Below are 27,995 nucleotides of genomic sequence, written 5' to 3' on the forward strand. Positions count from 1 at the left end.
GTGTCTGGGCATGACTGCCGTGAACTGCGGTGTCAGTACTGATGGGAAATCCACCAGGACCCTGGTGAATTCATCGTCGGACAGCGTGATGGAGTCCAGGTGTGGGGCTGGCAACTGTGCTTCACCCAGGGAGAATGTTTGAAAAGTCTTAGCGTGGACTAATCGCTTCCCTTGCAGGTCGACCAGCAGGCTGTGGGCTCGTAGAAAATCTGCCCCCAGCAGTGGTTGGGTCACGGCGGCCAGTGTGAAGTCCCACGTGAACCGGCTGGAGCTGAACTGTAGCCGCACCGTGCGGGTGCCGTAGGTCCGTATTGTGCTGCCATTTGTGGCCCTCAGGGTGGGTCCCGGTTCTCTGTTGCGGGTGTCGTAACTCGTTAGAGGTAAGACGCTGATCTCCGCTCCAGTGTCGACTAAAATGCAGCGTCCCGACTGCTTGTCCCAGACGTACAGGAGGCTGTCCTGATGGCCAGCCGCCGTAGCCATCAGCGGCGGCTGGCCCTGGCGTTTCCCGGGAATTTGCAGGGTGGTCTGCAGCGGCGGGCCTCTGTGCCCCACCGCTGGTGGTAGAAACACCATTGTTCGTTGGGCTCCTCACTCCCGTCGCTGGGTTTTGTAGGCTTTGCTGCCGGGCCTGATCTGGTCTGTCGTTGGGCACGCGGCTTGGTGATCTGTGCGACGGACGCCCCTCTCTCTTTCCTGGCATTCCACAGCACATCTGCTCGGGCCGCCACCTCCCGGGGGTCGCTGAAATCTGTGTCGGACAGCAACAGGCGTATGTCCTCAGGCAGTTGCTCTAGGAACGCCTGCTCAAACATGAGGCAGGGTTTGTGTCCCTCAGCCAGGGCCAGCATCTCGTTCATTAATGCTGACGGCGGCCTGTCTCCCAAACCATCCAGGTGCATTAAGCGCCGTGCTCGTTCGCGCCGTGAGAGTCCGAAAGTCCTTATGAGCAGGGCTTTGAATGCTGTGTATTTGCCATCCTCCGGGGGCGACTGTATAAACTCTTCAACTTATGCAGCTGTCTCCTGGTCGAGTGAGCTCACCACGTAGTAGTAGCGAGTGGACTCCGAGGTTATCTGCCGAATGTGGAATTGTGCTTCTGCTTGTTCAAACCATAATTGGGGTCGCAGCGCCCAGAAGCTTGGCAGTTTTAACGAAACTGCGTGAACAGATGCAGCGTCGGTCATCTCTGGTCCAAATATCGTTTGGGATGTCGGGGTCACCAATTGTAGCGGTGTGCTACACACAGCGCTAGAATAACGACATGCAGTCGGTGAGTTAGAGTTGTGATGAAAAGAGATTTATTCAAACTTCGCAGCCTCCTTTAAAGCCTTCCTGTTCCCCTGGGCGGGATTGCTGTGGGGAATGCATGTTCCCAGACCCTTTCTGCACGCGGGATTTTCCCCCTGCTGGTGAAGATGGCCTGGCGCCCTTTTTGGGGCCGGCCCTCTGCCTGTGCGCGCTGTTGTGAGCCGGTTCATGTGTGCCAGAAAGTGGGTCGCCACAATCTGTTCTTTAATAAAGTTAACAAAATTTAAGTCCTGAAGCAGAGTAGAATTGAACCGCCATTGTCTAGCACTGAAAGTTACATCAGTTAATTTGATTGATAGTTTCAGGGGCGCATTATCAGAGACGGCAATTGCATCATACTCACAGGCAGTAACAGATGAAACTAATCGAGAGTCAATAAAAAGGTAATCAATTCTAGAGTAATAAAGGGTGTAAAGGTAGTGAGGTAGAAGGGCTAAAGTGAGTGTACTTCAATGCAAGAGGCATCAGGAACAAAGGGGATGAACTGAGAGCTTGGAATTATGATGTCGTGCTCATTACAGAGACTTGGCTGGCATCAGGGCAGGAATAGATTCTCAATATTCCTGGATTTCAGTGCTTTAAAAGGAATAGAGAGGGGGGGAAAGGGGAGGCATTACTAGCATTACTGGTCAGGGATACTATTACAGCTACAGAAAGGGTGGGCAATGTAGCAGGATCCTATTTTGAGTCAGTATGGGTGGAAGTCAGAAACAGGAAGGGAGCAGTTACTCTATTGGGGGTTCGCCTACCAGCCCGGACTAGGAGTTGAGGATGCCATCGTCTACCTTCTGAACCGTGTCTACGCCCACCTGGACAAGCCAGCGAGCACTGTGAGGGTCATGTTTTTTGACTTCTCCAGTGCGTTCAACACCATCCACCCTGGTCTGCTGGGGGAGAAGCTGACAGCGATGCAGGTGGATGCTTCCCTGGTGTCATGGATTCTTGATTACCTGACTGGCAGACCACAGTACGTGTGCTTGCAACACTGTGTGTCCGACAGAGTGATCAGCAGCACTGGGGCTCCACAGGGGACTGTCTTGTCTCCCTTTCTCTTCACCATTTACACCTTGGACTTCAACTACTGCACAGAGTCTTGTCATCTTCAGAAGTTTTCTGATGACTCTGCCATAGTTGGATGCATCAGCAAGGGAGATGAGGTTGAGCACAGGGCTATGGTAGGGAACTTTGTCACATGGTGTGAGTAGAATTATCTGCAGCTTAATGTGAAAAAGACTAAGGAGCTGGTGGTAGACCTGAGGAGAGCTAAGGTACCGGTGATCCCTGTTTCCATCCAGGGCATCAGTGTGGACATGGTGGAGGATTACAAATACCTGGGGATACAAATTGACAATAAACTGGACTGGTCAAAGAACACTGAGCCTGTCTACAAGAAGGATCAAAGCCGTCTCTATTTCCTGAGGAGACTGAGGTCCTTTAACATCTGCCAAATGATGCTGAGGATGTTCTACGAGTCTGTGGTGACCAGTGCGATCATGTTTGCTGTTGTGTGCTGGGGCAGCAGGCTGAGGGTAGCAGACACCAACGGAATCAACAAACTCATTCATAAGGCCAGTGATGTTGTGGGGATGGAACTGGAGTCTCTCACAGTGGTGTCTGAAAAGAGGATGCTGTCTAAGTTGCATGCCATCTTGGACAATGTCTCCCATCCACTACATAATGTACTGGGTGGGCACAGGAGTACATTCAGCCAGAGACTCATTCCACCGAGATGCAGCACAGAGCGTCATAGGAAGTCATTCCTGCCTGTGGCCATCAAACTTTACAACTCCTCCCTTGGAGGGTCAGACACCCTGAGCCGATAGGCTGGTCCTGGACTTATTTCATAATTTACTGGCATAATTTACATATTACTATTTAACTATTTATGGTTCTATGACTATTATTTATGGTGCAACTGTAACGAAAACCAATTTCCCCCTGGGATCAATAAAGTATGACTATGACTACGACTATTCTATAGGCCCCCTCGTAGCAGCAGAGATACCGAGGAGCAGATTGGGAGGCAGATTTTGGAAAGGTGCAAAAATAACAGGGTTGTTATCATGGGTGATTTTAACTTCCCTAATATTGATTGGCACCTGATTAGTTCCAATGATTTAGACGGGGCAGAGTTTGTTAAGTGTGTCAGGATGGATTCCTGTCACAGTATGTTGACAGGCTGACCAGGGGAATGCCATATTAGATCTAGTACTAGGTAATGAACCGGGTCAGGTCACAGATCTCTCAGTGGGTGAGCATCTGGGGAACAGTGACCACCGCTCCCTGGCCTTTAGCATTATCGTGGAAAAGGATAGAATCAGAGAAGACAGGAAAATTTTTAATTGGGGAAGGGCAAATTATGAGGCTATAAGGCTAGAACTTGTGGGTGTGAATTGGGACTATTTTTGCAGGGAAATGTACTATGGACATGTGGTCGATGTTTAGGGATCTCTTGCAGGATGTTAGGGATAAATTTGTCCCAGTGAGGAAGATAGAGAATGGTAGGATGAAGGAACCATGGTGACAAGTGAGGTGGAAAATCTAGTCGGGTGGAAAAAGGCAGCATACATGAGGTTTAGGAAGCAAGGATCAGATGGGTCTATTGAGGAATATAGGGAAGCAAGAAAGGAGCTAAAGAAGGGGCTGAGAAGAGCAAGAAGGGGGCATGAGAAGGCCTTGGCAAGTAGGGTAAAGGAAAATCCCAAGGCATTCTTCAATTATGTGAAGAAGAAAGGATGACAGGAGTGAAGGTAGGACCGATTAGAGATAAAGGTGGGAAGAGGTGGAGGTGGAGGATAAATGCGTGGCTGAGAGATTGGAGCAGGGGACAGGGATTCAAGTTTTTGGATCATTGGGACCTCTTTTGGCGCAGGTGTGACCTGTACAAAATGGACGGGTTACACTTGAATCCTAGGGGGACCAATATCCTGGTGGGGAGATTTGCGAGGGCTACTGAGGTGACTTTAAACTAGAATGGTTGGGGGGTGGGAATCAAATTAAAGAGACTAGGAGAGAGGAGGTTAGTTCACAAATAGAGAAAGCTAGTAGACAGTGTGTGAGGGAGGATAGGCAGGGGACAGAGATCAGGAGCACGCAGGGGACAAAGTTGTTTACTCCATTAAGGATAAACAGAGAGTAAGAGGTGGAGAGTTTCTTAAATGCATCTATTTTAATGCTGGGAGCATTGTAAGAAAGGTGGATCAGCTTAGAGCATGGATTGGTACTTGGAAATATGATGTTGTAGCTATTAGTGAAACGTGGTTGCAGGAGGAGTGTGATTGGCAACTAAATATTCCAGGATTTCGTTGCTTCAGGTGTGATAGAATAGGAGGGGCAAGAGGGGGAGGTGGTGCATTGCTTGTCAGAGAAAATATAACAGCGGTGCTCTGGCAGGATAGATTAGTGGACTCGTCTAGGGAGGCTATTTGGGTGGAACTGAGGAATAGGAAAGGTGTAGTGACACTTATATGGGTGTATTATAGACCAGCTGATGGGGACCAAGAACTGGAGGAGCAAATTTGTAAGGAGATAGCAGATATTTGTAGTAAGCACAAGGTTGTGATTGTGGGAGATTTTAATTTTCCACACATAGACTGGGAAGCCCATTCTGTAAAAGGGCTGGATGGTTTGGAGTTTGTCAAATGTGACCAAGATAGTTTTTTGCAGCAATACATAGAGGTACCAACTAGAGAAGGGGCAGTTTTGGATCTCCTGTTAGGGAATGAGATAGGGCAGGTGACGGAGGTATGTGTTGGGGAGCACTTTGGGTCCAGTGATCACAATGCCGTTAGTTTCAATATAATTATGGAGAAGGATAGGACTGGACCCAGGGTTGAGATTTCTGATTGGAGAAAGGCTAACTTTGAGGAGATGCGAAAGGATTTAGAAGGAGTGGATTGGGACAATTTGTTTTATGGGAAGGATGTAATAGAGAAATGGAGGTCATTTAAAGGTGAAATTTTGAGGGTACAGGATCTTTATGTTCCTGTTAGGTTGAAAGGAAAGGTTAAAAGTTTGAGAGAGCCATGGTTTTCAAGGGATATTGGAAACTTGGTTTGGAAAAAGAGAGGGATCTACAATAAATACCGGCAGCTTGGAGTTAATGAGGTGCTCGAGGAATATAAAGAATATAAAAAGAAATTAGAAAAGCTAAAAGAAGATACGAGGCTGCTTTGGCAGGTAAGGTGAAAATAAATCCAAAGGGTTTCTACAGTTATATTAATAGCAAAAAGATAGTGAGGGATAAAATTGGTCCCTTGGAGAATCAGAGTGCACGGCTATATGCGGAGCCAAAAGAGATGGGGGAGATTTTGAACAATTTCTTTTCTTCGGTATTCACTAAGGAGAAGGATATTGCATTGTGTAAGGTAAAGGAGAAATTTTGAGAGTGCAGAGCTTGTATGTTCCTGTCAGGATTAAAGGCAAAGTGAATAGGAATAAGGAACCTTGGTTCTCAAGGGATATTGCAACTCTGATAAAGAAGAAGAGAGAGTTGTATGACATGTATAGGAAACAGGGAGTAAATAAGGTGCTTGAGGAGTATAAAAAGTGCAAGAAAATACTTAAGAAAGAAATCAGGAGGGCTAAAAGAAGACATGGCAGTCAAAGTGAAGGATAATCCAAAGAGCTTTTACAGGTATATTAAGAGTAAAAAGATTGTAAGGGATAGAATTGGTCCTCTTGAAGATCATAGTGGTTGGCTATGTGCAGAACCAAAAGAAATGGGGAAGATCTTAAATGGGTTTTTTGCATCTGTATTTACTAAAGAAACTGGCATGAAGTCTATGGAATTAAGGGAAACAAGTAGTGAGATCATGGAAACTGCACAGATTGAAAAGGAGGAGGTGTTTGTTATCTTGAGGCAAATTAAAGTGGATTATTCCCCAGGACCTGACAGGGTATTCCCTCGGACCTTGAAGGAGACTAGTGTTGAAATTGCAGGGGCCCTGGCAGATATATTTAAAATGTCGGTGTCTACGGGTGAGGTGCCGAAGGATTGGAGAGTGGCTCATGTTGTTCCGTTGTTTAAAAAAGTATCGAAAAGTAATCCGGGAAATTATAGCCTGGTAAGTTTGACGTCGGTAGTGGGTAAGTTATTGGAGGGAGTACTAAGAGACAGAATCTACAAGCGTTTGGATAGACAGGGACTTATTAGGGAGAGTCAACATGGCTTTGTGCATGGTAGGTCATGTTTGACCAATCTGTTGAAGTTTTTTGAGGAGGTTACCAGGAAAGTGGATGGAGGGAAGCCAGTGGATGTTGTCTACGTGGACTTCAGTAAGGCCTTTGACAAGGTCCTGCATGGGAGGTTAGTTAGGAAAATTCAGTCTCTAGGTATACATGGAGAGGTGGTAAATTGGATTAGACATTGGCTCAATGGAAGAAGCCAAAGAGTGGTAATAGAGAATTGCTTCTCTGAGTGGAGGCCTGTGACTAGTGGTGAGCCACAGGGATCAGTGCTGGGTCCATTGTCATTTGTCATCTATATCAATGATCTGGATGATAATGTGGTAAATTGGATCAGCAAATTTGCTGATGATACAAAGATTGGAGGTGTAGTGGACAGTGAGGAAGGTTTTCAGAGCCTGCAGAGGGACTTGGACCAGCTGGAAAAATGGGCTGAAAAATGGCTGATGGAGTTTAATACAGACAAGTGTGAGATATTGCATTTTGGAAGGACAAACCATGATAGAACATATAGGGTAAATGGTAGGGCACTGAAGAGTGCAGTAGAACAGAGGGACCTGGGAATACAGATACAAAATTCCCTAAAAGTGGCGTCACAGGTAGATAGGGTCATAAAGAGAGCTTTTGGTACATTGGCCTTCATTTATCAAAATATTGAGTATAAGAGCTGGAATGTTATGATGAGGTTGTATAAGGCATTGGTGAGGCCGAATCTGGAATATTGTGTTCAGTTTTGGTCACCAAATTACAGGAAGGATATTAATAAGGTTGAAAGAGCGCAGAGAAGGTTTACAAGGATGTTGCTGGGACTTGAGAAACTCAGTTAGGACTTTATTCCCTGGAGCATAGAAGAATGAAGGGAGATTTGATAGAGGTATATAAAATTATGATGGGTATAGATAGAGTGAATGCAAGCAGGCTTTTTCCACTGAGGCAAGGGGAGAAAAAAACCAGAGGACATGGGTTAAGGGTGAGGGGGGAAAAGTTTAAAGGGAACATTAGTGGGGGCTTCTTCACACAGAGAGTGGTGGGAGTATGGAATGAGCTGCCAGACGAGGTGGTAAATGCGGGTTCTTTTTTAACATTTAAGAATAAGTTGGACAGATACATGGATGGGAGGTGTATGGAGGGATATGGTCCATGTGCAGGTCAGTGGGACTAGGCAGAAAATAGTTTGGCACAGCCAAGAAGGGCCAAAAGGCCTGTTTCTGTGCTGTAGTTTTCCTATGCTTTCTATGGAAACAAGAAGGGTAGTTATGGAAAGTATGATGATTAAAGAAGAGGAAGTACTGGCGCCTTTAAGGAATATAATAGTGGATAAATCTCCGGGTCCGGACAAGATATTCCCTAGGACCTTGAGGGAAGTTAGTGTGGAAATAGCAGGGGCTCTGACAGAAATATTTCAAATATCATTAGAAATGGGGATGGTGCCGGAGGATTGGCGTATTGCTCATGTGGTTCCATTGTTTAAAAAGGTGGTTCTAAGAGTAAACCTAGCAATTATCAGCCTGTGAGTTTGACATCAGTGGTGGGTAAATTGTTGGAAAGTATACTTAGAGATGGTATATATAATTATCTGGATAGACAGGGTCTGATTAGGAACAGTCAACATGGATTTGTCCGTGGAAGGTCATGTTTGACAAATCTTATTGAATTTTTTGATGAGGTTACTCAGAAAGTTGACGAGGGTAAAGCAGTGGATGTTGTCTATATGGTCTTCAGTAAGGCCTTTGACAAGGTTCCACACGGAAGGTTAGTTAGGAAGGTTCAATTGTTAGGCATTAACATTGAAGTAGTAAAATGGATTCGGCAGTGGCTGGATGGGAGAGGCCAGAGGGTAGTGGTGGATAACTGTGTGTCAGATTGGAGGTCGGTGACTAGTGGTGTGCCTCAGGGATCTGTACTGGGTCCAATGTTGTTTGTCATATATATTAATGATCTGGATGATGGGGTGGTAAATTGCATTAGTAAGTATGCAGATGATACTAAGATAGGTGGAGCTGTGGATAATGAAGTAGGTTTTCAAAGCTTGCAGAGAGATTTAGGCCACTTAGAAGAGTGGGCTGAAAGATGGCAGATGGAGTTTAATGCTGAAAAATGTGAGGTGCTACATTTTGGTAGGACTAATCAAAATAGGACGTAGATGGTAGTGCATTGAAGAATGCTGTAGAACAGAGGGATCTAGAAATAATGGTGCATAGTTCCCTGAAGGTGGAATCTCATGTGGATAGAGTGGTGAAGAAAGCTTTTGGTATGCTGGCCTTTATTAATCAGAGCATTGAGTATAGGAGTTGGGATGTAATGTTGAAATTGTATAAGGCATTGGTAAGGCCAAATTTGGAGTATCGTGTACAGTTCTGGTCACCGAATTATAGGAAAGACGTCAATAAAATTGAGTGAGTACAGAGGAGATATACTAAAATGTTGCCTGGGTTTCATCTCCTAAGTTACAGAGAAAGGTCGAACAAGTTAGGCCTTTATTCTTTGGAGTGCAGAAGGTTGAGGGGGGACTTGATAGAGGTGTTTAAAATTATGAGGGGGATTGATAGAGTTGACATGGATAGGCTACCTCCATTGAGAATGGGGGAGATTCAAACAAGAGGACATGAGTTGAGAGTTAAAGCGCGAAAGTTTCGGGGTAACATGAGGGGGAACTTCTTTACTCAGAGGGTGGTAGCTGTGTGGAACGAGCTTCCAGCGGAAGTGGTTGAGGCAGGTTCAATGTCGTTTAAAGTTAAATTGGATAGATATATGGACAGGAAAGGAATGGAGGGTTATGGGCTGAGTGCAGGTCGGTGGGATTAGGTGAGAGTAAAAGTTCGGCACGGACTAGAAGGGCTGAGATGGCCTGTTTCTGTGCTGTAATTGTTATATGGTTACGCACCTGGAGGCTGTGGAAGTGAGCGAGGTCCTCAATGAATACTTCTCTTCGGTATTCACCAATGAGAGGGAACTTGTCGACGGTGAGGACAATATGAGTGAGGATGATGTTCTGGAGCATGTTGATATTAAGGGAGAGGAGGTGTTGGAGTTGTTAAAATACACTAGGATGGACACGTCCCCGGGGTCTGATGGAATATTTCCCAGGCTGCTCCACGAGGTGAGGGAAGAGATTGCTGAGCCTCTGGCTAGGATCTTTATGTCCTCGTTGTCCATGGGAATGGTACCAGATGATTGGAGGGAGGTGAATATTGTCCTCTTGTTCAAAAAAGGTAGTAGGGAAAGTCCAGGTAATTTTAGAGCAGTGAGCCTTACGTCTGTGGTGGGAAAGCTGTTGGAAAAGATTCTTAGAGATAGGATCTATGGCCATTTAGAGAATCATGGTCTGATCAGGGACAGTCAGCATAGCTTTGTGAAGGGCAGATCGTGTCTAACAAGCCTGATAGAGTTCTTTGAGGAGGTGACCAGGCATATAGATGAGGGTAGTGTAGTGGATGTGACCTACATGGATTTTAGTAAGGCATTTGACAAGGTTCCACATGGTAGGCTTATTCAGAAAATCAGAAGGCATGGGGTCCAGGGAAGTTTGGTCAGGTGGATTCAGAATTGGCTTGCCTGCAGAAGGCACAGGGTGGTGGTGGAGGGAGTATATTCAGATTGGAGGATTGTGACTAGTGGTGTCCCACAAGGATCTGTTCTGGGACCTCTACTTTTTGTGATTTTTATTAACAACCTGGATGTGGGGGTAGAAGGATGGGTTGGCAAGTTTGCAGATAACACAAAGGTTGGTGGTATTGTAGATAGTATAGAGGATTGTCGAAGATTACAGGGAGATATTGATAGGATGCAGAAGTTGGCTGAGAAGTGGCAGATGGAGTTCAACCTGGAGAAGTGTGAAGTGGTACACTTTGGAAGGAGAAACTCCAAGGCAGAGTACAAAGTAAATGGCAGGATATTTGATAGTGTGGAGGAGCAGAGGGATATCGGGGTACATGTCCACAGATCCCTGAAAGTTGCCTCACAGGTAGATAGGGTAGTTAAGAAAGCTTATGGGGTGTTAGCTTTCATAAGTTGAGGGATAGAGTTTAAGAGTCGTGAGGTAATGATGCAGCTCTATAAAACTCTAGTTTGGCCACACTTGGAGTACTGTGTCCAGTTCTGGTCTCCTCACTATTGGAAGGATGTGGAAGCATTGGAAAGGGTACAGAGGAGATTTACCAGGATGCTGCCTGGTTTAGAGAGTATGGATTATGATCAGAGATTAAGGGAGCTAGGGCTTTACTCTTTGGAGAGAAGGAGGATAAGAAGAGACATCATATAGGTCTACAAAATATTAAGAGGAATAGATAGAGTGGATTGCCAGTGCCTCTTCTCCAGGGCATCAGTGCTCAATACCAGAGGACATGGCTTTAAGGTAAGGGGTGGGAAGTTCAAGGGGGATATTAGAGAAAGGTTTTTTACTCAGAGAGTGGTTGGCACATGGAATGCACAGCCTGAGTCAGTGGTGGAGGCAGACACACTAGTGAAATTTAAGAGACTACTGGACAGGTATATGGAGGAATTTAAGGTGAGAGGGTTATATGGGAGGCAGGGTTTGAGGGTCGGCACAACATTGTGGGCCGAAGGGCCTGTACTGTGCTGTACTATTCTATGTTCTATGTAATTATGATATACATGAGAAAAAAAGGAGAACTTTTTATCATTAGGATATAAAAACCTCCAAACTTCTAAAAATTCTGGAATCAACTAAAAAGCAATTAATAAAAATAGCAGATTTGTTTGGAAGTACTTGACTGAGCGCAGACCTGTCCATCAAGGGATTCAGGCAACAGTTAAAATCTTCACCCATTATCGATGTATATTCATTTAAATTAGGGAGAGATGCAAAGAAATGCTTAAAGAATTCAGGATAATCGATATTTGGTGCATAGATATTAAGCATAACAACTTTTTAGTTATAAAGTAAACTAGTAATTAACAGAAATCTACCATTCGGGTCTGAAACTGTTTCATAGTGAACAAATGAAATCTAGGAATCTATAAAAATAGAGACTCCTTGTACCTTAGCCTGTAAATTGGAGTGAAATTATTGTTCTTTCCAAAACCTAAAAAAAACGCCAAATATCCTCCTTCCTTACATGAGTTTCCTGAACAAAGACAATCTGAGCAGTCAATCTATGAAAAACTTTAAAAATCTTCCGTTTAATCGAATGATTCAAATCATTCATATTTGATGAAACAAAGTTAATAATATTATCCATTGTACTTGAATAAATCATACGGTGTGTAAAGGGTTAACCTTACTGCATAGGAAATTTATGAATCAGGAAGAGCGAAAAATGTTCAAAGAGGAACCGGAAGTCACGACAATTCAGACATATTTGCAGTTTCAGATCAGCCCAGATGGAAAAAAAACTAAACTAAAAATAGCCTCACCCTCCACCCACAAAAGCCCAAAAACAGGCCAGTAGACAGCCAGAAAGCTATCTAGACACTTCCCTACCCCCATCTCTCTTGAAGGCAAGTCTCCAAAATTGAAAAGAATTCAAAACATTGAGAAGAGGATACTAAAAAAAAACAAACAAATGTTTGGAAAAAAAACAGCCATTTGCAAAACATTTTGAAAGGCAATATTTCAAGAAAAAATCAATCACCAAATCAGATTCTTAATTATTTTCAAAAACAAACAATTGAAAATAATAAAATAAAATAATAAAGGGAGAAAAAAAGGAACTTTAACATAAAAGCATGATAAATATCCATACTCTAAAACAAAGTATGAGCATTATCAAACTAAGTGCAAAATTCTTCAAAGTTTAGAAGTCCAAATCTATGAACTGGTTATTAACTTATAAACCAAATGAATACAGACATGAAAAAACAGTAAATTTATTAGACAGCTAAGATCGAACGTTGATCCTAAAGGAACTGATGAGCTTCATCTGTGGATTTAAACTATTTACATGATTTATCAGTCAGAACAACCCTTAGATAAGCTGGAAATAGCAGAGCTGGTTGGAACTTTTTTTTGATAGAGATTGGACATCACCGGTTTAAAAAGTGATCTTTCTCACATTACCTCAGGACTGTAATTTTCAACCAAACGAAACTTGAGGTCTCCGTATTCAATAACCCCTTTCTGATGGGCAATTCAAATTAAATGCTCCTTGCTATGCACATAGTGGAATCGGAATATGACAGGTTGAGGTTTCAGTTCTTTAGGGGGTTTTGCTCTTAAAGCCTGGTGGGTGCGCTCAAGTATAGGGGAAGTAGAAAAAACTTCAGAGCCGATCACGTCCATTAAAAATTGAGAAAAAAATTTAGTAAGGTCACCACTCTCAACATTTTCACTGAGTCCTATTATTCGTAAATATTATCTACAACTGCGATTTTCCAGGTCGATAATCTTAGCTTTATATTGTTCCAGTGTTTGAGTGGTCGAAGTTAATTTCTTTTCCAACAAATCTAGCTTGTGGTCTCTCTACCAGTTTCATTGAGTTCGGAAATTTGCCGTTGTTGTTTTTCACACTCCCGCTTAAGTGCTCCCAGTCTACTTTCGATCTCCTTTAACAATACTTCCAAATTAGAAAATCTTGTATCGAATTTATCATCCAGGAGCTTCGACATAGCCTCTAAAGTGAGCTGTGACTTAGGCTGCTGAGAGTCACCTTCTCTGCTTCCATTTCCATCACCGGCTTCCTTGCCTTCGGCTAATGCCTTTTTCCCTCTGGTACTCATTTCCAGCGATTAAAAATCAAAGTTCAAGCATATAAAAATGTTATAACCACTTTAACATCAATAGTAAACGGGCGGTAAAAAGATTGAAAAATGAACAGAGCAAAGCCAAAATGAGACTTACTCCATCTAGTGCCCCAAGAGAATCCCCACTGCTATTCTTGCTATTGGGTTTCACTTTGTCAGAAGTAATGTCTTGCAAACCCCGCCAGAGTTGTCGTACATCCAATGTTGCCTCCAACTTTGTTCAAAATCAGCTCTTCGCCCTTGATATAGCTCTTTGCAAGTCATACCGGGTTTTCTGGTATGGACCTGCATTGCCATCCTTGAATCCCTCAGATCTGGGCTTCAGCGGATGATGTACCTCCTGGTTCATCCATGGCTTTTGGTTTGGGAATGTACAGCAAGTCTTTGTAGGCACACACTCATCCACACAGGTTTTAATTTTGAGCAACACACAAAAAATATTGGAATTAATTAATTCACCCACAGACAGTTCAATGTATTTTCCAACTTCCTTCCCCAGCCTCTCTGTGCCCCTGCCTGTATCCAAAGGTGAAGATCTGGGGCACCACAGCAGTATAGTGGTTAGTGTACTGCGATCTAGGTTCAACTCTGCCGCTGTCTGTGACCTCTGTATGCTCTGGTTTCTTCGCATATTCCAAAGATGTATTGGTTAGTAGGTAAGATGGATGTAGTGTGGGCTCATTGGGTAGAAGGGTCTGCTACCATGCTGTATCTCTAAATAATAAAAAAAAATTGCTTTTTTCTCACATGTACATTGAAACATACAGTGAAGAGCATCATATGTGCCAATGACCAATACAGTCCAAGAATATGCTGGAGCACCACACCTCCAGCACCAATTTAAGACCTAGACAACTTGTGCTCTTCCTGTGGAGTTCCCCAGCTGTAGTGCCTGTCAGCCTCCATGTGGGTTAGAGGCCTTGGGTGAAGCCTAGCAGTTGACTTAGAACTGGTGTGGACTGGGGGATCCAACTATTTAATTAAAACAAAGCATTGTCAAATTGGCGGGGCAATGATGCCGCTATATGATTTCTGCCTATTGCTCTGAATTCAGTGAAAGGACAGGGAAACGGTAAGCGGCTTCACTTGCTGAAATGTGGTAAATGGGATTGAATACTATGCAACCATTGCAAAATTTTCCCACTTCCAACTAGACAATGGAAAACTGATTGGTGAGGAGCTGGAGATGGTCACTGTTTTTGGCCAAATCAAAGGTGGTGACAAGTCGGCATATGGGAGAGAGATTGAAAATCTGGCCGAGTTGTGCTACAACAACCACCTCTCACTCAATATCAGTGAAACCAAAGAGCTGATTACTGACTACGGAGGAAGAAACCAGATGTCCATGAGCCAGTCCTCATCAGGGGATCAGAGGTGGAGAGGGTCAGGAGCTTTAAATTCCTTGGTGTTAACATTGCAGAAGATCTGTCCCAGGACCTGCATCTAAGTACCATTATGAAGCTGTGCCTCTGCTTTCTTTGAAGTTTGCTCAGATTCAGCATGCCATCTAAAACTTTGACAAACTTTAATAGATGCACATTGGAGAATATCCTGACTGGTTGCATCACAGCCTGATATGAAAACATAAACACCCTAGAATGGAAAACCTATAAAAATAGTGAATACCACCTACAGCCTCCCGTTATTGAGCACATCTACAAGGAGCTTTGCCACAAGAAGGCAGTATCCTTCATCAAGAAACCCCTACCATCCAGACTATACTCTCTTCTTACTGCTAAAATTGGAGTCTTAGGTTTCTTAAAAATTCCTAATGTATCTGCCTTTACCACTACTCCTGGAAGGGCATTCCATGTACTGTGTTAAAAAAAAAATCTACTTCTGACATTCCATAAGACCATAAGATATAGGAGCAAAATTAGGCCATTTGGCCCATCAAGTCCACTCTACCATTTCAACATGGCTAATCCATTTTCATCTCAGCTCCAATCTCCTGCTTTCTCCCCAGTATCTCTTCATGTCCTGACTAATCAAGAGCCTATCAACCTTTGCCTTAAATACACCCAATGACTTGGCCTCCACAGCCACTTGTGGTACAAATTCCACAGATTCACCACCCTCTGGCTAAATAAATTCCTCCTTATCTCTATTTTAAATAGACCTCCTTCTATTCGGAGGCTGTGTTCTCTGGTCTTAAGACTCCCTCACTAGAGGAAACATCCTCTCCATATCCACCCTTTTAGTTCAGCACGGACAAGTAGGGCCGAGATGTCCTGTTTCCGTGCTGTAATTGCTATATGGTTTTGAGGCCTTTGAACATTTTATAAGTTTCAATGAGATCACCACTCATTCTTCCGAATTCCAGTAATCATAGGCCCACAGCCATCCAACACTCCTCATAAGCCTTTTAATGCCATAATCATTTTTGTGAACCTCCTTTGAACCTTCTACAATGTCAGCACATCCTTTCTTGGATAAGGGCCCAAAACTGCTCTCAATACTCCAAATGAGACCTCATCAGTGCTTTATATAGCCTCAACATTACATCCTGGCTTTTATATTCTAGTCCTCTTGAAATGAATGCTAACATTGCATCTGCCTTCCTCACCACAGACTCAACCTGCAAATAAACCTTTAGGGAATCCTGCATGAGGACTCTTAAGTCCCTTTGCACCTCAAATTTTTGAATTTTCTCTTCATTTAGAAATTAGTCTTGCTTTTATTTCTTCTACCAAAGTGCATGATCATACACTTCCCGACGTTATATTCTATCTGCCACTTCTTTGCCCATTCTCTTAATCTGTCTAAGTCCCTTCTGTAGCCACTCTACTTCATCAAAACTACCTGCCCCCTCCACCTATCTTTGTATTGTCCACAAACTTAGCCACAAAGCTATCAATGCCATCATCCAAATCATTGATATATAGCGTAAAAAGAAGTGGTCCCAACACAGATCCTTGTGGAACACTACGAGTCACCAGCAGCCAACCAGAAAAGGCTCCCCTTATTGCCACTCTTTGACTTTTGCCAAATAAAAACACACTCTATTCATGCTGGTATCTTTCCTGTAATACCATGGGCTCTTAACTTGTTAAAGCAGCCTCATGTGTGGCACCTTGTCAAAGGCCTTCTGAAAATCCAAATACACAATATCCTCTGGTTCTCCTTTGTCTATCCTGTTTATCCCCCAATACTTTCCTTCAATTACTTTAAGATTATGCCCTCTTGTATTGGCCATGCCCACCCTAGGAAAAAGGTGCTAGCTGTCTAGTCTATCTATGCCTCTTATTGTCTTATACACCTCTGTCAGGCCATGAATCAGCCTCCCCATATTAAACAAAGTCACACACATGTGCTCTCCATCAAGGAAACCCACCCTAACATATAACAATATAACAATTACAGCACGGAAACAGGCCATCTCTGCCCTTCCAGTCCGTGCCAAACGCTACTCTCAGCTAGTCCCACCGACCTGCACTCAGTCCATAACCCTCCATTCCTCTCCTGTCCATATACCTATCTAATTTTTCTTTAAATGATAATATCGAACCTGCCTCTACCACTTCTATTGGAAGTTCGTTCAACACTTACAGCAAGCTCCCCTGTCCTCCCTTGATAATTGACATCACTATATTCATGTGAGGAAAATATGCGCTGTGTTTAATATTAAATTCGTTAGATAAACCCTTTTAGAAACGAAATTGAATGTATTAGCCACTCATCACCTATATTCCCGCTGTGATTAACACCCCCCCCACAGAATCGCCACAAATGATTTGTAGAAAAAATTGGCACGTACATGCATGCGCACTGGTGCCCGCCCAAGGCTTCATGGTCATTGTAGTCTCTAGGGGTAATCAACGTATTTGACTGCTACTCTTGTCCGTTAGCAACCCTACCCCACCGGTGGGCCGGTCCGCAAGAATATTGTTAATATGAAACCGGTCCGCAGTGCAAAAAAGGTTGGGGATGGATTAAGTCCCGTTGCAATCAGTAAATGTTGAAGGGAGCAGGATTTACAAGAATGTTGCCTGGATTGGGGGGCATGCCTTATGAGAATAAATTGAGTGAACTTGGCCTCTTCTTCTTGAAGTGATGGAGGACGAGAGGTGACCTGATAGCGGTGTATAAGCTGATGAGAGGCATTGATTGTGTGGATAGCCAGAGGCTTTTTCCCAGAGCTGAAATGGCTAACACGAGGGGGCATAGTTTTAGGGTTCTTGGAAGTAGGTATAAGGGAGATGTCAGAGGTAAGATTTTCATACAGAGAGTGGTGAGTGTGTGGAATGCATTATCGGCGAAGGTGGTTTAGTCGGATACAATAGGGACTTTTAATGGACTTACATACATGGAGTGTAGAAAAATAGAGGGCTATGCCGTAGGGAAATTCTAGGCAGTTTCTAGAGTAGGTTACATGCTTGGCACAACATTGTGGGCTGAAAGGCCTGTAATGTGCTGTAGATTTCTAAGTTCTATGATTGTGAGGTCTGGAAGCTGGCACATTAGGTGGTGTGTGTTTGATTTGGTCACTGGGCTTTTGGACTGAGGCAGAAAGAGCCCTGAGGCAACTGCACCCATGACAGAGCAGCCCTATTTAGGATCCACTCTGCTCACCCCACTTAGAGAAGATGTCCTGATGTCCTTGAAACCTCCTGATAGGATTACTGTGCCCAGATGGATCACATGTGGTCAAAAACAAAGAAACAGGACCTTTGGAGCCTAATATGTGCACACTCTGATGGATAGTGCAACCAGTGATTGACCAGAGAGGAAAACTATGATTATCACCAGAGAACTGAGGAGATATCCGATTCACCTAGCTGCTCTTTCTGAAACCCATCTGCACATGAAAGGCAACTGAAGAAGGCTGGTTACACCTTCTTGTGGAAAGAGTAGGCAGCTGACAAGCCCAGGATCCATGGTGTTAGATTTGCAATAAAGAATCAGTTTGCCAGTCAACTCACTGAATGTCCCATGGGGATCATTGCACTTGATCATGACAATTCGTTTGATGCTTGCCAACAATGAGATGACAACTATTCTGAGTGCTTACATACCAATTCTGGATGCACATAGTATGAAAAAGAAGCCTTCTACTCTTGCCTAGATGCAACACTGTTGAGCATCATCTAGTCTAGGGAATAAGATCATTATCTTGGGGACTTCAGCCTTTGGAAGGCATTGGCAACATCAACACAAATGGAGAACTACTTCTCACCATACAAGCTGAACACAATCTTATCACAAACACACTGTTCCACCTGAAAAACAAATTCAAGGCATTTTGGCAGAACCCTCAATCAAAACAGTGGCATCTTGTTGTCTATGTCATTGTCTGAGATAGGGACCATGATTCCTATCTCTAGGGACTGTGATGTGAATATTATAAAAGCCATGATTGGCACGGATGACTGCTGGACAGATCATCTCCTGACGCTCTCCACCATGTTGATCAGATTCATGAAGCAGAGCAGGGTTCATAAGAAGCAGACTAGGCCAAGACTAAAACTTAAGAGCTTGCTTGACATTGCCACCCACCACCACCTTCAGGGCACTTTTGGAGAAAACCTCCAACAAGAATATCCGGAGGATATCGAAAAAAACTGGGGTCTGCATAAGTCCAGCATCCTTGATATCTGCAAAAACATCCTTGAGTACACGTACAGAAAACACCAGGATTGGTGTGATGATAATGACATGGAGATAGAACAACTTATCTCCAAGAAAAGGAAAGCCTATTGTGTCTGGCAGAATTACACCAGCAGCAAGGCCAAAGGAGAAGCTTACTCCAGAGTCAAGGCAAATGTTCAGCACATGTTGAGGGAGCTATAGAATGCTTGGAGGACTGAGAAAGCCCTGGAAATCCAGAGACAGGCAGACTCTGGTAACATGAGAGGCTTCTTCAGTGCCACCAAAGAGTCTATGGACTTGCTACAGAATTGGAATGATACTAACAATCGATGGAGAGAGCTTTTTCAATAACTTCTTAACTGTGACAGCACTGCTGAACCAGAGTTTACTAACCAAATCTTCCAGAGATTTTCTGAGAGAAGACATGGGGGAACCTCCCAGTATAGAAGTGGTCCATGATGGCATCAGGAGCCTCAAAAGCAAAAAAATCACGGGTCCTGATGAGATCCCTAAGGAAAGTGGATCAACACACCTGCACCACATGTATGCTCTGTCCCAGAAGGTCTGGGGAAAACAACAACTGCCCTCAGAGCTCAGGGATGCCCTAACAGTGACATATTCAAGAAGGGAAATATGACAGATTACAGAGGCATCTCACTGCTGTCAACAAGAGGCAAAATGTTTGCATGTATCCTTCTCCCTGAATCTCAGTGTGATTTCCACCCATTTAAAGGAATCACAGATACAAATTACAGAAAAAATTGCAGTGAACAAAGGCAACCCTTGTACCTGACTTCCATAGATTTGACAAAGGCACTTAATACAGGAGACCAGCAAGCTCTCTGGCGTATACTATTGAGACATGACTTTGTACCTACAAACATTGAGGCGACTGCATGATGGTACGTTAGCCAGTGCTCAGCAATAGCGGTACTAAATCAGAATCCTTCACTGTCAAGACAGGGGTCAAACCGGGCTGCATGATTACACCCACCCTATCACTGTCCTTATTGCTGCCACCCTTCAATTCATTAGCTAAGACCTGCCACAGGAATCCCATTCTTTTGTAGAATGGACTGTAGGCTTTTCAGCCTCAACTGGTGCAAGGCCAAGAACAAGGTCAGCCCCACCACTATCATGAAGCTTCAGTTTGTAGATGACAATACCATTGCAGCACACTCTGAAGACCGCCAATGTATACCGAATGGCTTTGCTAAAGCATTGGGGCCCTGAGTGTGGGATATTCTCAGGCATTCCATTACAGAGTGGTCCACAGAACCCAATGTTTGTCCAATTCAAAAGCCTGACCTACACAACAGGACTGTCCCAGTGTGAAAATGGCACTTTGCATCCACAAGAACTGGGCAGCATGGTAGCGTAACGCTATTACAGTGCCAGTGACCCAGGTTCAATTCCCACAGCTTTCTGTAAGTTCGTACGTTTTCCCTGTGATTGGGTAGTCTGGTTTCCTCTCTCATTCTAAAGATGTGGTGATTTGACTTTACTGTATTTCTTACATCCTTCACATACATGAGGAGTAAAAATCTTTATGTCATGTCTCTGTCTGAATGTGCAAATTATAGTAATTTGTAATAAATAGTATGTACAGTAAGATATACAACAGAAGTCAATATAGCTTTAGAAATACAATTGTGTCAGCGTAAATCAATCAATCAGTCTGATGGCCTAGTGGAAAAAGCTGTCCCAGAGCCTGTTGGTCCTGGCTTTAATGCTTTGGTACCATTTCCATTTGGTAGCAGCTGGAATAGATTGTGGTTGTTTGGGGTGACTTGGGGCCCCAATGATCTTTGGGCCCTTTCTATGCACCTGTCGCTGTAGATGTCCTGAATAGTGGGGCATTCACATCCACAGATGCGCTGGGCTGTTTGCATCACTCATCACGAGTCCTGCAATTGAGAGAAGTACAGTTCCCATACCAGGCAGTGCTACAGCCAGTCAGGATGTTAGTAGGTTACTTGGTCCCATGGGTGTGATCCGAATTTTTAACCTCCTTTGGTCTTCTCAGGAAATTCTTTTCCTATCGACCTTTGGAATTTATCTGGGGATTCTTACCTTGATATCCTGCTTCCCACTTTCTTTAAATCAGGCCCCCATTCATCTTCCATTGATACCAGCTGCACCCCCAGGTCCTCACAGATTATACAGCCAGGGTCAGCGAGTGGATGCTTAAAACGGATTAATCAGTACAATTCTTTGGAGCAAAGATCAATGAGAGGAGACAAGACAGAAGTGTACATGATGATAAGAGGTATAGATCAAGTGGGTAGCTGGAGACTTTATCCCAAGGCAGTATGGGGGGGGGGGAATAATTTTCAGGTGATTGGAGGAAAGTGTAGAGACTGCTAGGTGCATGGGTGGCAGTAGAAGCAGATACATTAGGGACATTTAAGAGACTCTTAGATAGGTACATGGGTGATAGAACAATGGAGGGCTATGTAGAAGTGAAGGTCGGCACAACAACATGGGCTATTCTGTTCTATGGTCAATTAAGCACAATGCTTTACCCTGGCACTGTTAAATTCTACTTCTCACTTCAGCCAAGATCTTACTTCTCCCAACAAAAGGCCAACCTTATTCACGACAGAAGGAAGGACAAACATCAACAAGCCATTCACTCGTGTTAGTTCTCTCATCAACAACCATAAGCTAGGAGCAGGTTCATCAAGGTAGGAACGTTACTAGGACTCGAGGGCCTGAGTCATCAGGATTTAATTCCTTACAATGCAGAAAACCCAAGGGGTGGCCTTATAGATGGGCATAGATAGGGTGAATGTGCACTGCACATAATCTTTTTCCCCAGGGAAAGGGAATCAAACACCATTGGGAATAGGTTTAAGGTGTGAGGGGAAAGATTCAAAGGGGATCTGAGGGGCAAATTCTTCATGGTGGTGGGTATGTGGAACGAGCTGCCAGAATTGTGCAGACGGAGGTATAACATTTAAAGGACACTTGGACTGGTCCATGGCTAGAAGTTTAGAGGAATTAACAAGGGCAAATGGGATGAGCTTAGACAGGACGAAATGACATTTCAACAAAACTCTTTCCCTATGAAGCACAGTCTGTGATGTTACTATTTCACAAGTTTATTAACATGGACTGCAGCACCTTTGACCTGATCTGTATCTGAGATATCATGCAAGAAAATTTCCTTTAAACTCTGGATCTAATCTATAATTTTGTCAGCAAGACGGTTAAAAAAAAAAACACTCAGAGGCCACCTTATTAGGTACAGGAGTGGAATCCAGCATGGTCTTCTGTTGCTGTAGCCCAGATTTGACATGTTTGCATTCAGAGATGCTCTTCTGCACACCACTGTTGTAACACGTGGTTATTTGAGTTACTGTCACCTTTCTGTCAGCTTGAACCAGTCTGGCCATTCTCCTCTCAGCTCACTAATTAACGAGGCATTTTTGCTCACAGAATTGGATATTTTCTTTGTCTTTCGTACCATTCTCTGTAAACTGGACTGTTGTGCATGAAAATCCCAGGAGATCAACAGTTTCAGAGATACTCCATCTGGCACCAACAATCATTCCACAGTCAAAATCACATTTCTTCCCCATTCTGATGTTTGGTCTGAACAACAAATAAACCTCTTGACTATGTCTCAATGCTTTTATGCATTGAGTTGCTGCCACATGATTGACTGATTAGATATTTGCATTAACAAGCAGGTATACAGGTGTACCTGATAAAGTGGCCAGTGAGTACAAGTTAAAGCAAAGATGTCCTGCTCCCAGGTGTATCTTCATCTGCAGGGCTTGGCAACTGGACTACAAAACATGCACTTTCAATACAGACATTAATTTAAGAAAACATAATGTGCATTAATGAAAACCATGCTAATTTCTTAAATGATTTACAAATAGGTGCATAATTTTCAGTAGTCACAAAATCCTGTTCATTACACCCCAACCCCTGCCCCACACAACCACCAAGATATGCTTGCACAAAAATTTCATTACAAATACACCCATGCAAAATATTTGAAATGCCTAAGAGTTTAAATATCCTTAATTACAAAAAAAAATCCAGAACATACAAAAGAACTGAGAGTCTGTGTAGCAAGGGCTGAACCAACCTTGTTCATAGACATTTAGTTAAAAATTTTATTAACAGATTAGAGCCCTTGGGAGTGCTTAAAAAACCTGGGGAGGAATTATCAGTGCAGTCTGAATGTAAACTGAGCATTTAACACCTGGGTTGGTCAACACTGCTGGAGAAAATATCGACTAAAGTGGGTTCCTCTAAATTAGTCGCATGTTGCTGTTTCTTCAACTTTGACATCAAAGTAGGGTGTAAAGGAATTATATTTTCAACATTTGCCTGCTGCTGGGAAATGGGAAAAAGGCCGAAGGGAACAGAAAACAATGGAGAATCTGAATATGGCTCCTACAAAGAAAGAGTACGATAATGCTGCCATGGACAGTCCCAAGCCCGATGCAAAACGAGAAGGATTCATCATGAGGTTAGCAACCCTATCTTGTAAAAACCCAGAGCAACAAAAGCATTCCAGACACTCTGGAGACCTCATCCCTGGGTGAGGAAGGATCTTAGCCTAACATTTGGGGATAACTTGAAGAACTGGCCCAGGACAAAGGACTTTGGCGAGCTGCTGTCCATGGCTTATGCCCCAGTAGGGGTGATGGGCTTAAGCAAGCAAGTAAAATATAAACTATGGCCAGTGACACTCAACCTAGGGTTGCTAACTTTTCAGGTTTACTCTGAAGTCCTACGAAATGAAAATCTTCACGAGAATATAAACAATAGGAACTTTAGAACATCTTTTAAAATTTTCCACTGAATACTGGTTGTTATAAAAATATCAGGTGGTCAAGAATATCCACTGGGGAATAAAGAGGCTAGGTGCTTCATGGTGGAGAGAGATGTTTTACCACCATATGCAGTTGTATTGAATGGTCAGGGAGAAGTGAGCAGGTCACATGATTCCAGGAATGCATAGAACATTGAATAGTACAGCACATTACAGGCCCTTCAGCCCACAATGTTGTGCCAACCCTCAAACACTGCCTCCCATATAACCCCCAACCTTAAATTCCTCCATATGCCTGTCTAGTAGTCTCTTAAACTTCAGTAGTGTAACTGCCTCCACCCTGAAGCACCAAAGAACCTACTGGAGGAACTCAGTGAGCGAAGCAGCATCTGAAGGGAAGAAAGGAACTACTGAAGCTTCGGAGTTAGGACAGCAGCGTGGCCAATTCCTTTCCTACCACAGATACTGCTTGGCCCGCTGGACTGTTTGTTGCTCCAGTGGATTGTTTGTTGCTGCAGATTGCAGCATCTGCATCCAACCTGAAATGACAACTCAACCAGGCTTGGGTCAACAAGCAGCAGGATTGTGTGCTACTGCTTGCTTATCTGTGCAACAGTGCAGAGCTCTGGCAGGCTTCTATTGTGACCAGTTCATTTTTAGGGTATCTCCAAGTCCTACTGATGCAAGTGACAGCAATAGACAATGAACATCCACTGCCAGTTCTTCGACAGTATCGCAGTAGAAAGGATCGGACCTCTCTGAACACTGACATTTGACAGGTTACCCTGCTGCAAGATTTCTATTTACAAATGTGGGAGATATGGTAAGGCAAATGTTAAGGACAATGTTCAGGTTAGGATAGGCTGGGGCACTTGTAGTCAACCCAGTCCTTTGAAGAGAGACCACCAGAGCACCTCTGATCACTGCAGGTGAGATAGGAAAGGACAATAACCTAGATAAGTGGGCTTCTGAAGAGAGACCTTTAATGGAATGGTCTTTAAAGAAGGTAGGGACATGTTCGGCACAACTTTGTGGGCCAAAGGGCCTGTATTATGCTGTAGGTTTTCTATGTTTCTATGTAAAACAGCTTCCCCTTACACAGAGGGGGTACTGTAGACAGATGAAATAGGAATATAATGGAAGGATGTTAAACACACCCAAAACCTAAGGGACAATTGTTTTATGAACTTCCATGTATCATCGGTTGTCAGCTTGTACTTTCTATTGACTTTTAGCACCTCTATTGTGAATGGTGACTGATGTTGCAAGTAAGGAATTCAAACATACACATTTTACCAAATGGTCAACATCCGTAACCAATAAGCCAATTCTGTACATATAAAAACAGCATTTTCATGTCCTGGCTTCAGAACAGCGTGATGACAGAAGCCATACTGTTCTCCTTGTGCACAAGTAAAATAAAGTATGTTTGAGCAGCAAATGAGTGCGTGTTCTGAGTCCAGTTATCGGCAACGATACAACCAAAGGCTGAGAGTGAGATTCATTGCTCTTCAGGCTCTGGATATGTGCTATGCCATGCAACACAACTGGGACGAAATGTTACTGAAGTGGATGGCACACAGAACTCGGACTCTGATAGACAGCCCTCCCTAGGATATTTTATGACTGTGATTATAAGCAGATAGGAATTCCATCACTACTCCAACCCCTTCCAGACCCAACACATTGACAGTACAATCTAAATTCATGTGGCTGGGCGCAATAAGCACAGAATCTTTATGTCAAACACCAGTCACCAAGGGGCCCAATGAAAAACACGGGTTCATCAGACAGTGACAACAATTCAGTGGAACAGAAATCTTCTCGATCCAAGGGAAAAACCCTTCGACCAATGCCCATTTCCCTAGCAGGTGGCAGCAACTACTCGCTCTTCTTGCTCTGTTCGACAGTGCTCAGGACCTTGCTCCTCTGGCGCAGCATGTGGAAGTAGAGCTGGGGAAAAACTGAGGCAGGAAGAATACGATGGGTGAATGAAGAGGTAAGAACACACGTTCTAGTTTAAGTTTCTAAAAATAGACAGGACACAGCAATATTTTTGCTTAACTTTTCCCTCCACACACACTCTGTCTTCATCACACAAACTTAAAGGCATTACAAATATCGATTCATTCATCCATTGATCTACCCAGGCAATCTGTCTTCTTTTGCACATTGGTTGTTTGTCAGTGTTTGTGTGCAAGTAGTTTTTCATTCATTCGATAGTATTTCTTTGTTCTACTGTGAATGCCTGCAAGAAAATTAATCCAGGGTAGTTTCTGATGACATATATGTACTTTGATAATAATAAATATACTTCAATTAAAACATGATCTGGAAAGGAAAATGCCAGAAATTGAAGTAAAAACCTGCAAGTGGTGGAAATATGAAATGAAAACAGAAAATGTTGGAAACAGTCAGCAGGCCAGCCAACAAACAATCCGCTGGAGGAAGAGAGCATCTGTGGGAGGAAAGGAATCAGACATTTTGAGTTGATTGCTCTGTTTTGACCTTGATAACATCGACAACTCCTTTGCTCCCACGGATGCCGCTGGACCCACTGAACTGACTGTTGCTCCAGAATCCAGCATCTGTGGTCTCTTGTGTCTCTCTACGGAAAGAGAAACTGTTTCAGGTTGAGACCTTTCATCAAAAAGAGAGAGAAGAATTGAGAAACACAGATGATGTTTCAAGTCAAGGATCTGATGTCAACACAGGTAAGGAGAGTAAACAAATATGTTTTAAACGGCACGTCTGTCATAGGATGCAGACCAAATTGTCATGGGAGAAATTTAAAAAAACACAGAAATTGGAGACAGAAAAGTAAAGGGCATCAAATTGAAACAAATTTGTGGAATAAATAAGGGTGGTTACCTGAAATTATAAAATTAAATATCAAGTCCAGAGGGTTTCAATATACTCAGATGGAAGGTGAAGATTTGGAGGCAGAAGACAAGAGGTCAGAGCAGAAATGAAGCAGAGATTCAAAGCAACATATAACTGGAAGTGCAGGTCATCTTTTCAGCTTCTTTTTCTGAGGGTTTCTGTTTTTTTATGGCAAGAAATTAACTTACAAAAAACATAAATCAAAAGAGAACTGCATGAAAAATTTTGCGTATATGTAAAAATAGCAGGGGACTGGAATGAAGAGGTCAGCCCCTTCTTTGAACCAAGATAAGACGACTCCACCTGTGTTGAATAATCCTGATATGCATCTGAGATTCGACAACAGCTTCTTCCCTACTGCCATCAGGTTCTTAAACTAACCTGAAAATTTTCCACACCACCTCAGACTATATTTCTTTACCTCCCTCAACATACATTGATGTGATATTTATTTTCACAGGCATGTATAATTTATGTTAATTTGAGTTTAAGTTAATTTCCATTAGTCACGTACTGACCTGTTACTGCAAAAAAACCAATTTTATGGCATTTATACCCTATGACAATATACTTGTAACCTGATGTCCAGCTAGCAATAGAAATGTACTGTGGAGAGTATTCTAACGCGTTGCATCATTGTCTGATCCGGAGTCGCCAATCCACAGGATCAGAAAAAGTTGCAGAGTGTTGTAAACTCAGCAGCTCCATCATGAACACAAGCCTCACCACCATCGAGGACATCTTCAAAAGGCAGTGCCTCAAGGCGGAGGCATCCGTCATTAAAGACCCTCACTATACAGGACATGCCCTTTTCTCACTATTATCATCAGAGGTACAGGAGCCTGAAGGCACACACTCAATGTTTTAGGAACAGCTTCTTCCCCCCCACCATCTGATTTCCAAATGGACAATGAGCACCACTGCACTATTTTTCTCTTTTATTTATTACTTAATTATTTCATTTTTTATACTTCTTATGGTAACTTATAGTATTTCTTTTCTGTGTTGCACTGTACTGCTGCCACCAAACAAAGTTCATGACATATGTCGATAATAATAAACCCAATTCTGATTGTAGAAATGTCTTCAGATCAGGGAAACACAGAAATCAATAACACCAGAGGCTATTCAGCCATTTATGTTGGCTGGACCATCTACCAAGCCTTGTCCTACTTTCCAGCTCTCAATCTAAGAGAGACAATACATTGACTTACTTGGAATGTAGGAAATCATGACCATGATCAGGACTGTGTAGTAGTCGAAGGAGACATTGTACTTGTTTGGAAGGGTCACAGAATACAAGCCAGTCCTTCGAACGTGAGGCAGGGCAGCGTATATAGTCATCAGTTCCCCTGTGACTCCCATCGGATACAGAACAATGAACAATGAGTACCTAGGCAGGAAGGGTAGGGGAGAGCTTTGCATTAAAATCTTAATTTGCAGTTGTATTACCACATTCCCACAAAATGCATCCCATTCGCGTGCACAATCTCATTCCCAGGGTTAGGAGCTTCATGTACACAGCATT

At 43.2% G+C, this 27,995-nt stretch overlaps 1 protein-coding gene across 1 annotated transcript in view; it reads right to left on the bottom strand.

Moving 5' to 3' along the window:
- Nucleotides 1-21,872: 21,872 nt before the first annotated feature.
- The window catches only part of hacd2 (3-hydroxyacyl-CoA dehydratase 2), a 71,863-nt gene continuing 65,740 nt past the window's right edge, over nt 21,873-27,995 (bottom strand). Inside the window, exons 6-7 of the mRNA XM_072260949.1 lie at nt 27,682-27,860; nt 21,873-25,548 (exon numbers count right to left, since the gene is read on the bottom strand). Of these exons, the coding sequence (XP_072117050.1) occupies nt 25,466-25,548; nt 27,682-27,860 (262 nt within the window). The 3' untranslated portion in view covers nt 21,873-25,465. The remainder of the gene's footprint in view (nt 25,549-27,681; nt 27,861-27,995) is intronic.

Source organism: Mobula birostris, chromosome 6 (assembly GCF_030028105.1).
Source record: "Mobula birostris isolate sMobBir1 chromosome 6, sMobBir1.hap1, whole genome shotgun sequence".
Classification (NCBI taxonomy): domain Eukaryota; kingdom Metazoa; phylum Chordata; class Chondrichthyes; order Myliobatiformes; family Myliobatidae; genus Mobula; species Mobula birostris.